At 34.5% G+C, this 16578-nt stretch overlaps 1 protein-coding gene across 6 annotated transcripts in view; it reads left to right on the top strand.

Moving 5' to 3' along the window:
- FOCAD (focadhesin) overlaps positions 1–16578 on the top strand; it is a 302741-nt gene that overhangs the window by 125034 nt on the left and 161129 nt on the right. For all 6 annotated transcript variants that reach the window (XM_005209890.5, XM_024995511.2, XM_024995512.2 and 3 more), the window contains 2 exon segments: positions 15451–15555; positions 15966–16067. In XM_005209890.5, coding sequence (XP_005209947.2) covers positions 15451–15555; positions 15966–16067 — 207 coding nt within the window.

The following is a 16578-nucleotide window of genomic DNA, read 5'->3' as shown; positions in this document are numbered from 1 at the left end:
TTTGTAACATGTCATGCACATTCTGTAATATTTTCCATAGGGAAATTCATGATAGCATACAAGCTCAGAGACTAGGATGTATGTGGTTTATGTCAAAATCTGGATTAAGCACTTTAAAATACATAAAATGAAAAGTCTATGGGATTATTTTGTTAATCTTTTTTAAAGTCTTTGTATATAAAACATTGTGTGAGTATATATTTTAGCTTTGTGTGGCAACCATGCTGAGCATTAATTTTAGGAAATATTTTTAGAAGTGAATGAATAGCTATTGATCTGAGTTGAAGCTTTTTAACACAGTTATTAAATTGGGAACCAGAGTACCTTTCCAATAGATTGCATTCATTATAAACTGTCAATCCATTTGTTATAGTTTGGTACCACTCTGGAATCTTCTGCCTTTTTGCTGTTTTGCTATATGGTTGCAAATAGTTTTTGTGAGGATGAGAAAGAAATAAGACTAACTATTAATAGCTTTGCAAATAATTTGGGTAGATTTTTTGTTAGTTTTGAAGTCAAAAAACTGACTTTTTTCTTCCCGTTATTTGACTGCAGTGTCATCTTTTCTTCTTCTGAAGCTTCGTTTATTGCCCCAAAGATATGGAACTATTAGAGTCTGTGAACAGGCATATAAATTCTGTTGGATTTCTCAGTGCCTGCTTTTGTTACAGATATTTTGTTGGGTTCATTAAAACATATCTGTTGAAATGGGGGTTGGTAAGAAGGAATAGAGGGAAGAGACTACATTGTCAGTAAGAATAATACATAGATACATGAGCTTTACCTGAAAATAAAAATAATTTTGTAAAATGGGAGATAAAAATGCTTTTTCAGGTTGCTAATGAGAGGCTTGACCTAGCTGCTGCTGCTGCTGCTGCAGCATCTTGGGGGATGATGAGAGATGCAAAATGCACTGTTGCTAGGCAACTCTCATGGCTGCCTTTGGAGCAGGTTCATATGTGCTAAGAGCTAATGAATCCTCATGTCTGCTCTTTGAAACTGTTCAAAAGCCAGTGAAGACATTCCCAGACATTTAACATTTACAAGTACCTGAACCATTCTTGCCATGCCATTTAACCATTAAAAATTAAGTTGACCATTTAGTGGGCATTGAATATTGCTTATTTTTTCAAGGTGGTCAAGATTTCTGCCCTAATAAGTACATTTTCAAAAAGGAGCTCAGTAAGGATGAATGTTTTGATCGAAGGCTCTTTTAAATTTGAATGCTTCCCCCCCAACAAAGTGATAAATTTGTTGGTACTGGCCTCTTTAAGCCTCATAGAAAGTTTTTAATTAACATTGTCTTCATGCCTTGCTCAGCCCAAGGCCATTATTTCTGAAGATGATAGGAATCTGGAAGCCAGAATTAATTTTGTAGGTGACTTGTCTAAAACTCCCTGTCACCCTACCAGAAAATTCCTGGACAGTAGTCATAAGACTACTGTCCTAGAACATGAATTAAATTCATGTTAATTAAATTTAATTCATAGAACATGAATTAAAACCTGATAATGGATCAGATAATGAATCTTAGTATTTGTAAGATCCTATCCAATCTCTAACAATACCTGCCTCTAAGAAGTGTTATAATAGTTATGAGTTATGAAAAAACATTGTGAAGTGCCGTATAAATGCTGTGTTTTACAGTGAATTTCAAGGGATTGCCTGAATTTTTAAGAATTTTGTGTTACCAGTAATTATTCAGGCTTATTAATATTTTGATGTAGAATATTGGTAATCATAGTGAGATTTCTAGCCTATAACCACTTATATTTTGACTGAATTAACCTGTGTTTCTCTTAATGTCATAGCTCCTAGAATCATGTGATAGAAAGCACTCAATAAATATTTATTCCTTAAAGTTTTATTGAATATCTTGTATAGAATATATGTATTGTTTTGTTTCTTATAATATTGTAGATTCATTATAAACCTGCATATACTTGTGTTCTCTAATCTCTAAAATGAAAATAATAGAAGAACCCACTTCATTAAATTCTTCAGGTGGGTTAAATGAGATAATCCACTATATAATACCTGATTTATAGTCAGTGCTCAACAGAAGTTATATGTGATTAAAATTGTGGTCGATTTTTATAGCTTCTTTATTTTACAATTATTTATCTGCTGCCTTATGTTCTAGGTGCAGTGCTGGGCTATTTAGCAAGATAGACATGTTCCTTGCATATCTGAGACTTATTGTCATTCTTTATTCCCCAAGTACATGTAAAGAGGGACGTTAACTGTTTTAAGTGTTCTTGTGTGTGCACGTGTGTGTGTGTGTGTGTGTGTGTGTGTTTTAAACTGCATTTAGATGCATACAGGAAATAGAGAATAGCGCTGCTCAACAGAGGTATATGAGCCACATATACAGATTTAAATTTTCTGGTAGCTACGTTTTTTAAAAAGCAAAAATAAATAGGTGAAATTAAAATATTTTTTATTTACCTCAATATATCTGAAATATTATTTCAGTATATAATCAACATATTCATATACATCCTTGGTATGAAACTTTCCAAATCTGATGTGTACTTTACCCTTCAGCACATCTCAGTTCACACTCACTACCTTTAAGGGCTCCTTAGCCACATGTGGTTAGCAGCTACTGGATTGAATAATACACATGTACAGTAAAAAAAAAAAAAAAAAAACCTAGTGTTCATTTCTTTGATATAAGTATACCAAGGATTTAGAATACTCTTCTTATTGATCTTACTTGGCTAAAATAGCCTCACAGTCTCTGCAGTGGAATAGAAACCTGAAATGGTTAAGAACAATAATTCTTAAAATGGGCTTTTCAAAGAGGTACTAAGAGGGCAATAGAATGTCAGGCAGATCTTTTTGGGGTGGAAGTAGTCACTCTCAAACAGTATGTTAATTTTTCTTCCTCCTTAGGTCAGCCTTGAGTTTAATTCAGCTCTTATTTACTGAATATTTGCTGTATGTGTGGTCGTCAGTTCAGTTCAGTTCAGTCGCTCAGTCGTGTCCGACTCTTTGCGACCCCATGAATCACAGCACACCAGGCCTCCCTGTCCATCACCAACTCCTGGAGTTCACTGAGACTCACGTCCATTGAGTCAGTGATGCCGTCCAGCCATCTCACCCTCTGTCTTCCCCTTCTCCTTCTGCCCCCAATCCCTCCCAGCATCAGAGTCTTTTCCAATGAGTCAACTCTTCACATGAGGTCTTGGGTAAATTCAAAAAGAATAGGAACAGAGTTGTTACCTATAAGGCGTTCACAGACTACAATAGGCAACAGTCTTGAGAATGAATAACTGTTACCCAAAATATACTGAGATAAAGGTGCTTACAAAGCTAGAGTGACAAACAGGGCCTAGGGTATTCTTTGCCTAGAAAAGGGCAAACAGTTACTCTGTTATCCTTTTAGACATTTTTCATGGTTGTGCGTGTGTGCTAAGTCGCTTCAGTCATGTCTGATTCTTTGTGATCCCATGGACTGCAGCATGCCAGTCTCCTCTGTCCGTGGGATTCTTCAGGCAGGAATACTGGAGAGGATTTCCATGCCCTCCTCCAGGGGATCTTCCTGACTCAAGAGATTTTGTCTCTTGCATTGGCAGGTGGGTTCTTTACCACTAGTGCCACCTTGGAAGCCCCTGTTTTTCGTGGTTAGTACATGAGTAGTTGAACTATCATTTTGGTAAAGATTGAACACATATAAGGTTCAGTAAGCCAGAAGGACTAGATTGTCTTGAAAACTAAGTTGAGCAAGAAAGCAGGGGAGAAGCATAATCAGATTTTGTTCCCAGACGGGATCCATCTCCTTTGGGCAGAAAGTCTGCAGTGTGTCTCATTCCTCCACTGAGCCTTCGCTGGGTTCTAATGCTTCCACGTCTACTTCCTACTATTCTACGTACTAGTCCTATAGCTTCTGGTCATTTAATGCAAATTCAGTCCCATCACATACTGAAAGACTGCTGAAAAGAAATTTAGTAAAACAACATTACTATTTAAATTAAATTTATTAATATAAATAAAGTAAAAATATTTTACTGAAGTAATATTCTTGTAATATATAATCATAGTATGTATCCAGACAATATAGTAGTATGTCCAAGTAGTCATAAACAAATACATTTGTCTTAAGGTACTTTCTTTGCTCTGAACCACCCACAATATATTTGCATATATGAACACAAAGCCATTGCGTTATACTATATATTCCTTTGCGGTTTGTGTCTTTCTCTCATTAATACAATATAGTCACCTTTCTGTGCTAGTTTGTACAGATCTAATTTATGGTGTTTGAAGGTTGCTGATGTTCTACAGGGTATCAACAGTTTAATGTATGTCATTGTTTCTGTATTGATAGATATTTAAGTTGTTCCTGTTTTTGTTGTTGTTGTTATTGCTGCCATTACAGACAATGTGGTAGCAAACATCTGAGGAATTCTTGGGCACTTCAGCCTTTTATGATAGCACTGTTCAACACAGAAGTTTCTGCAGTGATGAAATTGTTCTGTAATCTGTTTTCCAATATGGTAGTCACTAGCCACTTGTGACTTTTGTGCACTTGAAATTTGGCTAATGTGACTAAAAGACCAGAGTTTTAATCTTATTTAATTTTCATTAATTTCAAAGTTAAGTAGATGTATGTGGAAAGTGGCTATTGCATTGGGCAGCCCAGTGCTAGAATTTCTCCTTTCCTCGGAAAAAAGCATGCGTGCATGCTAAGTCGCTTCAGTCATGTCCAACCCTTTACAACCCCATGGACTGTAGCCTGCCAGGCTTCTCTGTCCTTGGGATTCTCCAGGCAAGAATACTGAAGTGGTTGCCGTGCCCTTCTCCAGGGGATCTTCCCAACCCAAGAATTGACCCCTGTGTCTCACATCTCACATTGGCAGGCGGATTCAACCACTAATTCAACTTGCCACCTGGGAAGCCCATACTATTCAGTATATTGCAATTCTCAAAGTTTGAATTGTTGTTTTCTTGTTCTTACATCTTCATTTCTGTCTATAGAAATTATTTTTATGCTTTTAACCCTCAAAGTTAAGTTTGGCTTATTCAGTAAGTAATGATGGAAGTTTTAATTGTGAGTTCCTTGAATAAACGATAAACTACTTGAGAGCAGGGTCTGTCTTTCCTCAGCTCTGTTGCTAAAGCTTGACACAGCACCCAGTGTCTAGTTGTCCCTCAGATGTTTTTGACTGTTAGGTATATAACTCATGGGAGAATTTACTGTTGTTATTGATTGAGAAATACTCTAGAAGTTGCTGTTTTAAAAAATTCTACATAACATTTGTGTTTTCTTCAATGCTAGTTTCTTTTAAGGCAGAATATGAAATGCTTCTGGGTCAGGAGTCTCCAAGACTATGCTCTGGTTTGTTGATTTGCTTTAAGGACTCACAGGACTCATTATCTAGTTCCAAATACAACTATGATTTATTACAGCTAAAGGGTAAAAGCAAAATCAGCAAAGGAAAAGGTTCATTGGGTGAAGTCCAGAGGAAACTGGGCACAAGTTTCCAAAAATCCTCTCCTAGTGGAGTCGCACAGAATGTGCTTAATTCCTCCAGCATGGAATCATGACAGCACATGTGGAGTGTTGTCTAATATGGAAGAGCATTAGAGACTCTGCCCAAGGGTTTTATTGGGAGATGGTCAGCTCAGGCATGAGCTTCCCTGGTGGCTCAGCTGGTTAAGAATTCGCTTGCAATGAGAGAGACCTGGGTTCAATCCCTGGGTGGGAAGATCCCCTGGAGAAGGGAATGGCTACCCACTCCGGTATTCTGGTCTGGAGAATTCCGTGGACTGTGTAGTCCATGGGGTCACAAAGAGTCGGACACGACTGAGCGACTTTCACTCACTCGCTCAGCTTAGGCACAGCATTAGCACTGCAACTGTCTGTACCAACAGTTTAGGGACATTTGCATCAATAAAGAATGGTAGGAACCTTCCCAAAATCCACTTTCTGAGACTCTACCCAAAGCCTAACTTTGCAAGGTGGCTTTTTAAGGATGATATTCTCAAGCCTGCTATGTTAACTCTTTACTGCACAGATATTTGCTTAAATTTTGATTAATTGAAGCTATGTTTTATATTTTAAATAGTAGGTCCTGGCAATTTCTTCTATTATTCTTCTTTTTAATATTTGAATATATAAATATATATACCTTAAACAACTTCTCAATAGATGGTTATTCTCTTATTGAGCACCTTTGGTTATGGAAAACTTACTGCCTTCTAAGGCATCCCACTCTATTCTCTAAAAATTTCTCTTAAAACTTCTTTTCCATATTAAACTCAAATATGCCTTTCAATTTGAACCTTGGAATTACATGAAAAACCTAGTTTGTCTTTTACATGTTAGCCCTTTAAATTTCATAGGTAACTATTGCCTGTCTTCAATTCTTCTATAGTACAGGAAAACAGAGTTTCCTGTTTCTCTTTGTCCTTTTTTCTTTGTGGTTATAACAACAAATTCTATTTATAGTATTTTTTTCTGGCATATGTTTTGCATATTGTATGGTGTTTTAATAATATGAAATTTTGTTTTGTTTTGCTTTTTTCTTTTAAGCTGATTTAGACATAATGTTGTATGTATATTGGGGGGAAATCTTATCTCCTACATTTTATTGAATTTCTGATTTTTTAAAAAAAAATACATTTATGTGATGAGACTCCTAGATTAGGAGATTTTTATTGTTTTATTTTTTTAAATTTCAAGCATAATTAAGAATGGATGGATAGTATAATAAACCTGATTGATTCATCCCTTAGCCTCAGCAATTATCATTTCCTACCTGGGCTATGTCTTCGTACCCTCCACTCTCCAGTCCTCAGCTCAGAAATGTTATTTTGAAGTAAATCTCAGATTAGAGCTAAACTTCTTAAATAAAATTTGAAAATTTTCTTTTCAGAAACATTGTCATCACCTTTTACTCCCCCATAATTGTGTGAGAATGTTTGTCTCACTGTATCTTTACATTACGTTGTAGAATTTTAAAATATTTCAAACTGCAGTATGTGAGGAAACTATCTTGTTTTCATTTTCAATTTTAAAAATTAGTAGTGAGATTTAAAGTTTTTACTCACTGCTTTTGTTTTTCTCTTTGAATTTTAGATATGTATGCGTTGTCCATTTTGGAGGGGGTGGATTCTGTATTTACTTAAGAATCTTTGTATTCTTTATTTAAAGTATCAAATCTTTGATTGAAAATTGTATGTATGTGTGTTTTCTTTTTTGTAACTATTAGTGAGTACTTTACTGTATGGCAGAGATTGGGTTAGTTTGACTGGGTGTAGAATTCTGCATTTGGAACCATTTTTCTTCAAAATCTTATTTGTTTTCTAGTTCTATAGCTTGCAGTGCTGCTATGAAGAAATCCAGTTATTCTGATTCCTGAAATCCTGAGTGTATGTTTATGTGAACCTAATGTTGGTTTTTATTTTTCCTCTCTGGAAGCTTTTAGAATCTTCTCTTTGCCCTGGTACTCTGTAATTTCAATAAAGATGTGTATTGGTGTGAACCTTTTTTCATCTGTTGAACTGGTAATTGATGGCTTTTTTTAACGTGGAAATCAAGGCCCTTGAATTCTGGGGAATTTTCTTTATTATTTTGTCATTAATTTCTTTCCCTCTACTGATCTGCTCTTTCTTTCTGGAACTTCTCTTACTTGGACCTTGAATTCTGTACCAGTCTTACATTTTTCGGGGCTTCCCTGGTGGCTCAGAGGGTAGAGTATCTGCCTGCAATGTAGGAGACCTGGATTCGATCCCTAGGTCGGGAAGATCCCCTGGAGAAGGAAATGGCAACCCACTCCAGTATCCTTGCCTGGAGAATCCTTTGGACAGAGGAGCCTGGTAGACTACAGTCCACCGGGTCACAGAGAGTCAGACACGACTGAGTGACTTCACTTCACTTACAGTTTTCTTTTCTTTTCTTTCCCGGTTTTCTTCTCTATACACTTTTACTTCACTTTCAAGGTGATTTCCTTAATGTTATCTTTCACCTTTTTTTGCTGTGCTAACATGTATTTAAATTCAGATGCTCTTAATGTTTTCTAAATGTTCCTCTGGAATTTAGCCTTATAGTGAGATTTTTTTCCCTAGGGAGCATGTAAATATTCACTTAAATTTTCTTCTAGATTCTCTTATTACTTTTCTTTGATATTTAATTCCTAAATCCATTTGGAATTTTTTTTCTTACATAGTAGTGTGTTAGGATTTCTCTTCTCCATTAACTAATCAGTTTTTCTAAAAACCATTCATGGATTAATCATTATCATCTTTTTTTACTTTCTGTTGGTTTGCACTGTTTCTATCATGGATGTGACTGTCAGTGTCTACTTACTAACATTCATCTTTCTAGTCTTATATTTTTCCTTGATGCAGAAGATTAGGCAAGATAGGAGTTTACTAAATCTGTTTTGTGTCATTCCTTAATGATACCCTGTCTACTCCAAGCAATTGAATGTCTTCTTATTCATTGTTGTAAGACATTTATATCAATCCTTTTTTATGTTTCTGGCTTTTTTCATTAATTTTACTTCATTCTGGGTGTGAATCTTTTTGGTTAATATAGCTTTCTAGTCAGGTCATTTGTTTACCATTATTCATGTAAACCCTGTTTAATGTTCAGGCATTCATTTGAGACTGAATTGCAACCTTATACAATTTATGGTATAAAATATCTACCACTTATTTATACTTCAAAAGTTTTTTGTCAGTGAAAAGGGAAAGTGAGGATTTGGAGTCATACTCTATGTTCAGCCTATTTGTATTGTCCATTTAATCTTTTTTTGCTTCAAATGTACTATGAATTGGCTCACATTTACCATTGTCAGTCTTGCATAGTTTTTATTCCAATAAATTGATCTGACTGTCATAGCTTTGGGATCCTTGAGCAATTTACTATTTTAATAAATTCAAAAACATCGACTCTCTCTAGTTTTATTACATAGTTGCTTACCTCGCTGAGCTGTATTTAATTATATCTCATTCTTGGAGGGCATTCAAGCTCCTCCTTTCAGCTCTCCAATGTAAGACTCATTGCCAGTGACAGACACAGTAGTAGAAATTGACTGTTCTGAACTGAAAGGAAAAATAAACACATTATGCTTTACTTATGGGACATGGGCTTTTAACTATTGTTCTACCAGTCAGACTACGAAAGATTTAGATCTTACCATGATAGAAATGTATTAGGGCTTCCCTGAAAGCTCACTTGGTAAAGAATCCACCAGCAATGCAGGAGACCTGGATTTGATCTCTGGGCTGGGAAGATCCTCTGGAGAAGGGAAAGGCTACCCACTCAAGTATTCTGGCCTGGAGAATTCCATGGTACAGTCCATGGGGTCACAAAGAGTCAGACTGGACTGAGCGACTTTCACTTTCACACTTTCATGATAGGAATGTAAAACAAACTTTGGTTTAGGAAGGAAATTTTATGCTTACAGGAATTTACTCATTATAGTTGTTATTTAGATCAAGTTTTTAAAATATTAGCAATTGAAAAAAGTTGTGGTTTTACTCCTTTGTCCCACTGGTATTTACATCTAATAGCATGATGATTACTTTCTGTCAACAATTAAGTTTTCTTATACCATTTTCTAAATATATAAATTGTCCGATTCTGAGAGAGAAATTCAGAAGACCAAGGAGACTAACCTAGAAATTAAGTTTAGGTAGAGAAAGGTCACGGTTACTTTCTTCCAGGTATTTCAGACTCTTCCAGTGGTATGGTACTTGAGTTGATCCATTCTAATTTGTGGTATTTCCTTGTTTATTCTTTGCTCAGAGCTCCTATGTTGATGAACTTATTTTTCTATGTACTGGGAAATTCTTAGCTCAGATTCTAAAGATGTTCTGATAATATTGATATCCTGGTAACACTTAACCTAAGAGGTAAATTTTTGTGATTCAGAGTTGTTTGGTCAGAGTACTGTCTCTAGGTACTTTTCTTTGCAAGTGGTAAGCTTTTAATAATTGTGTACCAAATGAAATATCTGCAGGACTATTACAAGATCTATCTTGCATATAGAATTTGAGCAGATAAAGAAACTAGGAGTGGTTTTTGCATTCAGAAAGCACTTATGATATGCTGGGACCTGAGATGCAAAGGCAATGAAGATGTCACCCCTATTTTTGGTAAGCCAAACTGGCAAGTACATGGGCTCTTCAGAGTTAAATTGCTTTGCTTTAGTCCCAACTCCAGTATGTACTACTCTGTTATTAATACCTTGGGCAAATTATTTGGCCTTTATGAACTTCAGTTTTATCATTTGAAACATGATAATCATGATTTCTATAAAGTGCTAAGGAGAGCATTTGTAGTCACTGTTCAATAGATGTTAGCCGTTACTATTAGAGGAGTCATGGATCATATGCTCAGGCTGAATTGGAATAAACCTAGAGTGAATATCAAACAGAAAGAAGATTGCCTAGTTGAGGCAATCTCTTGACCTTATTTGACTCTCAAAGGTTAAAGTTCAAGACCCTAAGCCACTTATTTAGTTATAACATTATGAAATAATATGAACCACAGAAGAAAAAAAATTACACTGTGTTTAGATTTCTTTGATATTGCTGTATTTCTTCAGATTCTTATAAGAAAAAGAAATGATTAGCTTTTCAGCACGTCCATCAGTGAACTGCTTTCTACTGTATTACTGAAATAATAAGTAATATTGTGAGTAGACATGTCAAATAATTTAGGAAGATGGAATTAACTGATGTTCAAAAATACCATAGTACATTATGTACGTTTTTTTGTAAAATAAATCACTAAAAAAAACTCTTTCACTGTTAAAATTATTTAAGAATTCTTTTATGCTTCTGTTTGTATGTACCATCCTAGCATATTCACTCTTTGTTTTATAAAATTTCACATTTTGCTAAATCACTATGCAGTACACCTGAAACTCACACAGGTATACTAAATCAAGTGCACATCAATACAAGTTTTAATTCATGTTTTATCTTTTCACTTCTAACTTAACACATAGTGTTACCACTGTTTTATAAATGGCAAATACCTTTGTATACATAAAATTACTTCCATTTTTTCATAGGACACTCTTGTGCAAAGATATTTCAGCAATTATCTAAGGGAGTTTATAAAATATGGTCTAGGAATTCACTTTATATTTCAGGTCTAGTTTATAAAACATAAGTCAGAAAAGTTAAAGAAAACCAGATACCACTTTGGATATTTACCTCTTACTTCCATATGATGAATATGCCTTGAATTTTTTTTCACTGGTGTCTTAATTTTTCAATGTTAATTTATAACTATCTCTTATATACTGTTAAAGTATGAGCTCTCTCATATTTTTTAAAAAGAGACTAGTTATAGACATAATTATATCTCTTATCTGGAAACCAAAACGAATAATAACAAAGCCCTCTATAGTTCTCAATTTATAAGTGGATAGCACTACTCATGATTTTCATTATAGGACTCTGAAAGATTATGCTGCTTTCTGCATAACTTGTACAGTGTTGCCCACATGGATATTTTTTGTGGAATCCAGAGTAAAATTTTTCTACTCTGTTCTTTATATGATTGACTCCAGGGAGATGCTGAGTTTTGTCTCTCCTGCTTTTTTCTTATATGTTTAGTCCAATTATAGGAAGAAGACTTAACATGATAACTCTTTATCCTATTATACATAGCCTGGAATCTTGTGTTGTTTTCATTTCTCCCAGTATAGAAAGGAGGAGTAAACTGAGATCTGAACTTCCATCCTCATTCTGCCACTAACTTTGTAATTCCCTCCATGCCTTACCTCTACCATCTGTAAAATAAAGTCGTTTACCTAAATGAACTCAACAAGACTCTTCTGACTCTTAAAAAACAATCCCATGGTTCCTTTAAAAATTGTAGTGAAGAGTAGATAACATAAAATATACCTTCTTATCAAAATGAAGGTATACTGTATACAGGTTTTCGTCTTGCAAGGCTGAATTTCTGTACCCACTGAGCAAGTCCCCATTTCTCCCTTCTCCCAGCTCTTGATAAGCACATTCAACTTTCTTTTTCTAAGACTGGCTAGTTTAGATACCTCATATAATAGAACCACGTGATATTTGTCCTTCTGTGACTGGCTTGTTTCACATAGCATAATGTCCTCAAGATTTATCCATATTATAGTATATGACAGGATTTCCTTGTGTATGTATATTCCACATTTTCTTTATCTATCCATCCATTGATAGTATTTAGGTTATTTCCATCTCTTGGCTATTGTGAGTAATGCTGCAGTGAACATTTTGTTGCTAAGTCGCTTCAGTCGTGTCGACTCTGTGTGACCCCATAGACGGCAGCCCACCAGGCCCCGCCATCCCTGGGATTCTCCAGGCAAGAACACTGGAGTGGGTTGCCATTTCCTTCTCCAATGCATGAAAGTGAAAAGTGAAAGTGAAGTCGCTCAGTCGTGTCTGACTCTTAGCGACCCTGTGAACTGCAGCTCACCAGGCTCCTCCATCCATGGGATTTTCCAGGCAAGAGTACTGGAGTGGGGTGCCATCGCCTTCTCCAGTGAACATGGAGGTGCTTAATATCTCTTTGAGATCTTGATTTTGGTTCCTTTGAAATATTTGATTTGAAACATTTTTAATTGCCCATGTGTATTTTATTATAGAAACCAACAGTGCCACATGAAACAAGTCGAACAATTAAAGTTTCTTGACATTCCATAAAATATTATAGAAAATCTTGTGTTTCAATCAAAAGACTATTGTTATAAAATAAGTAGCTAATAGCAACTGAGCAGTTAATTTGTGTGTGTGTGTGAGTGAATAAATTTTAAAAGAGACTACTGCCTGTACTGGTATTCTCAGAAATGGGATTGCATATATTAGTTTTTAAATTTTTTGAGGAACCTCCATATTGTTTTTCATAGTGACTGCACCATTTTACTTTTTACCAACATTGCTCAAAGGTTGCAGTTTTTCTTCATCCTTGCCAACAGCTATTATTTTCTAGTTTATTGATAATGGCCATTCTAACAGGTGTCAGGTGATATCTCATCATGGTTTTGATTTGCATTTCCCTGGTGATTAGTGATATTAAGCATCTTTTCATGTATCTGTGGCCATTTGTATTTCTTCTTTGGAAAATGTCTGTTCAAGTCCTTTGTTCATTTTTTAATTGAGTTATTTGTTTATTTTTTGCTATTGATGTTTAAATAGTTCATCCGTATTGATTCTGTTTTTATGGCAGAATAATGTTCTATCATATGGGTATACTACATTTTATTTATCCCTTCATCAGTTGATGGATGTTTGCATTGTTTCCACTGTTTGGCTATTGTGAATTATACTGCTGTGAAGGTTCACATGTAAGTTTTTGTATGAGTATATGTTTTAATTTCTCTTGGGTAAATACCTATAAGTGTAGTTACTAAATCATATGGTAATTCTATTTAGCTAATTGAGAAACGGACAGGCTGTTTTCCTAAGGGGCTGCACCATTTAACTTTCCCACTGGCAGTGTATGAAGGTCCTGATTTCTCCACATCCTTGTCAGTATTTGCTATGATCTGTCTTTACAAGTCATCCTGTTGGGTATGGGGTGGCATATTACTTGGTTTTGATTTGCATTTAAGTCATGGTTAATGCTGGTTGAGTATTTTTTCCTGTCTTTATTGGTCATTTGTCTGTCTTCTTTGGAGAAATATCTATTCAGATCCGTTACTCTTTTAAAATTGGATTATTTGTCCTTTATTATGGAGGATTCTGATATATTTATATTCTGGATCTGTAAGTCCCTCATTAGATGTATGATTTGCAGATATTTTCTTCCATTCCGTGGGTTCTTTTTATTTTCATTTTCTTTATAGTGTCTTAAAAAAATCTTTTTTTTGTTGTTGGCATATAGCTGCTTTACAATGTTGAGCTAGTTACTGCTATATTACCAAGTGAATCAGCTATATGTATACATACACATCCCCTCTTTTTTGGATTTCCTTCCCATTTAGGTCACCACAAGGTGCTGAATGGAATCCCTGTGCTTATACAATAGATTCTCATTAATTATCTATTTTATACATAATAGTGTATATATGTCAATCCCAGTCTCTCAATTCATCCCCCCTCCTCTCTTATTGCCCCTCCACCACCCCCCCCCCCCGCCACTTTCCATATGTCCATTCTCTCTGTGTCTCTGTTTCTGCTTTCCAAATAAGCTCACTGTAACATTTTCCCAGATTCCACATATAAGTGATATTATGTGATATTTGATTTTCTCTTTCTGACTTAGACAGTCACTAGGTCCATGTAAATGTTTGTGAATTCCACAATTTCATTCCTTTTATAGTGTCTTTTGAAGGACAAATATTTTTAATTTGATGAAATGTATTTTATTTTGTTGCTCATGCTTTTGGTGTCATATCTAAGAAGACTTTGCCTAACTCAAAGTCAGAAAGGTCTACTCCTATATTTTCTTTAAGAGTTTTACAGTTTTGGTTCTTACATTTTAGTCTAAACTCTATTTTGAGTTAATTTTTGCTCAAAGATTATTAATGTAGTATGAGGAAGGAGTCCAAATTAATTCTTTTGTAGATGGAAATATAGTTTTCAAAATCTGACACCAGTTTTCAAAGACTCTTCTTTCTCCATCATGTTTTCTTGGCCTGTCTAAAATCAATTAAGATAAATGACAAGTTTTATTTTTAGATACTGAGTTCCATTTCATTGATCTGTATTTACATTCTTATTCCAGTACCACAGTATTTTGATTGCTGTAACTTCGTAGGACATTTTGTATTTGAGAAAGTTGAATGTTCAAACTTCATTCCTTTTCCAGATTGTTTTGGTTCTTCAGGATTGCTTATTTTCATGTGAATTTTAAGATTAATTTCTCAATTTTGGCAAAGAGGCTAGCTGGAATTTTGATAGGGTTTATATTGAATCTGTAGATGTATTTGGGAAATATTGCCATCTTAATAATAAAAGGCATCCAATCAATAAATGATTTGCTTTTCTTATTTTATTGTGATATGCATAGGGATTGAAATATAAACTTGCAAGGAATTTTTTGTGTATTAATTCCCATAAAGTACAATTGATTTTAATTATTTTGTTTTGGAATAACATCACTGAATATTTCATTAGGTTGCTCATTAGAATTGTAAGCTTCTTCTTTTTTTTTTTTTTAAAGAATTTGTAAGCTTCTTTAGGGCAGGATAGATCATAACTATTTTTTATTACAAAGAATTAATGTTGTGATTTTAGCACCAAAAACCTAGGGTATTTAAACACGTATAAATAGATAGAACAAGAGCTCACAGGTAATTTAAAAATAAATAGGATATTAGTGATACTGTGAATTTATTATTAACAACAAATGGCTAACTGGCATTTTCTGTCTTTTAATTCATATATATTCATAGTATTCCTTTGGAGAAAAATGAAATAATGATTGCTTTATAGATTGATTTCTTTTAAAAGACATAACTTGTATGTTCTTTAAATTCATTTTAGGTACCGAATCTGATTCCAGTTTTGATGTTCAAATTAGGAAGACCACTGGCACCTGTGTTATACAATGATATCTTGTATACTTTACCTACACTTGGAGTTCACAAGGTTTGTATATTAACCGGTTTACTTGGGAGCAGAAAGAAAGTGAGGCATGAAGAATACATTGAATTTTGTTTCTTACCATGTGAAATTTTGACCCTTTAATTTTGCTGCGATCCCTACTTCCTTTGTTGGGCCAAAAATATTTGTTAAAATATTTGAGAATTAGTTTCTAAAATCATCTTTTCATTATGTTTTCCCACTGGCTATATCGTCTGACATAGGATCTTTATACGCCCAGAATTGCTAACTAGCTCCTCCCAAAGGTATCTCTGACCTCTGAGAAAATAGGTAATACTGTAATAAGCTTCCATTTCAGTCTTTATTTTATAAGAGGTTTTTAAGTTTTTTTGTTACCATTGGGATTTTATCCATATTTGCATTTATGAAACCAAAGTTTCTTCAATGTTTTGTAGGTGTGCATAGGACAGATTCTACGAGTAATTCAACTTCTTGGAACTACTCCACAACTAAAAGCTGTCACTTTGCGCTTGTTGACATCTTTGTGGGAAAAACAGGTAAGCTCAGATACACACTTGTGTGGATATTAAGCATGTCCCTTTCACTGAAAAAAACAAATGTCATTATGCGTGACAGTGCTTTGATATAGTGATATTAGTGAGTGGCATAAATGATTACATTGAGAAATTTTAATTTAGTGTTGTACTTTTGATCTATGAAGCTGTCAGTTGTGATTGACTCTCAGAGAGAAATTGAGAATAGAAAATCATCTTGTTTCCTTAATTTTGAAATCTGTTTTTCCATTTTTGCGAAAAAGTAATAGAAATTTAAGTGATTAGAGCCTTTGTAATTAAAGTGAGATTTTGCCACTTTTTCCCTAGTTTTATGAAATGAACAGTACATAGATCCGCAAGAAAATCTCTAGCAATCATAACAGCATTCTTCTTTGCTGATTAGAAGAAATACATTATAATTTGCAATGCAAATGTAAGATTTAGAGGTGAAAATGTTTCATAGAAGGAGATAATGATTATTCAACTCAAGTTGTAAAATTACCTTTTTTGTGAA

Source organism: Bos taurus, chromosome 8, assembly GCF_002263795.3.
Source record: "Bos taurus isolate L1 Dominette 01449 registration number 42190680 breed Hereford chromosome 8, ARS-UCD2.0, whole genome shotgun sequence".
Taxonomy (NCBI): domain Eukaryota; kingdom Metazoa; phylum Chordata; class Mammalia; order Artiodactyla; family Bovidae; genus Bos; species Bos taurus.
The sequence above is the reverse complement of the archived record's forward strand: the minus strand, read 5'-3'. Positions and strand labels throughout refer to the sequence as shown.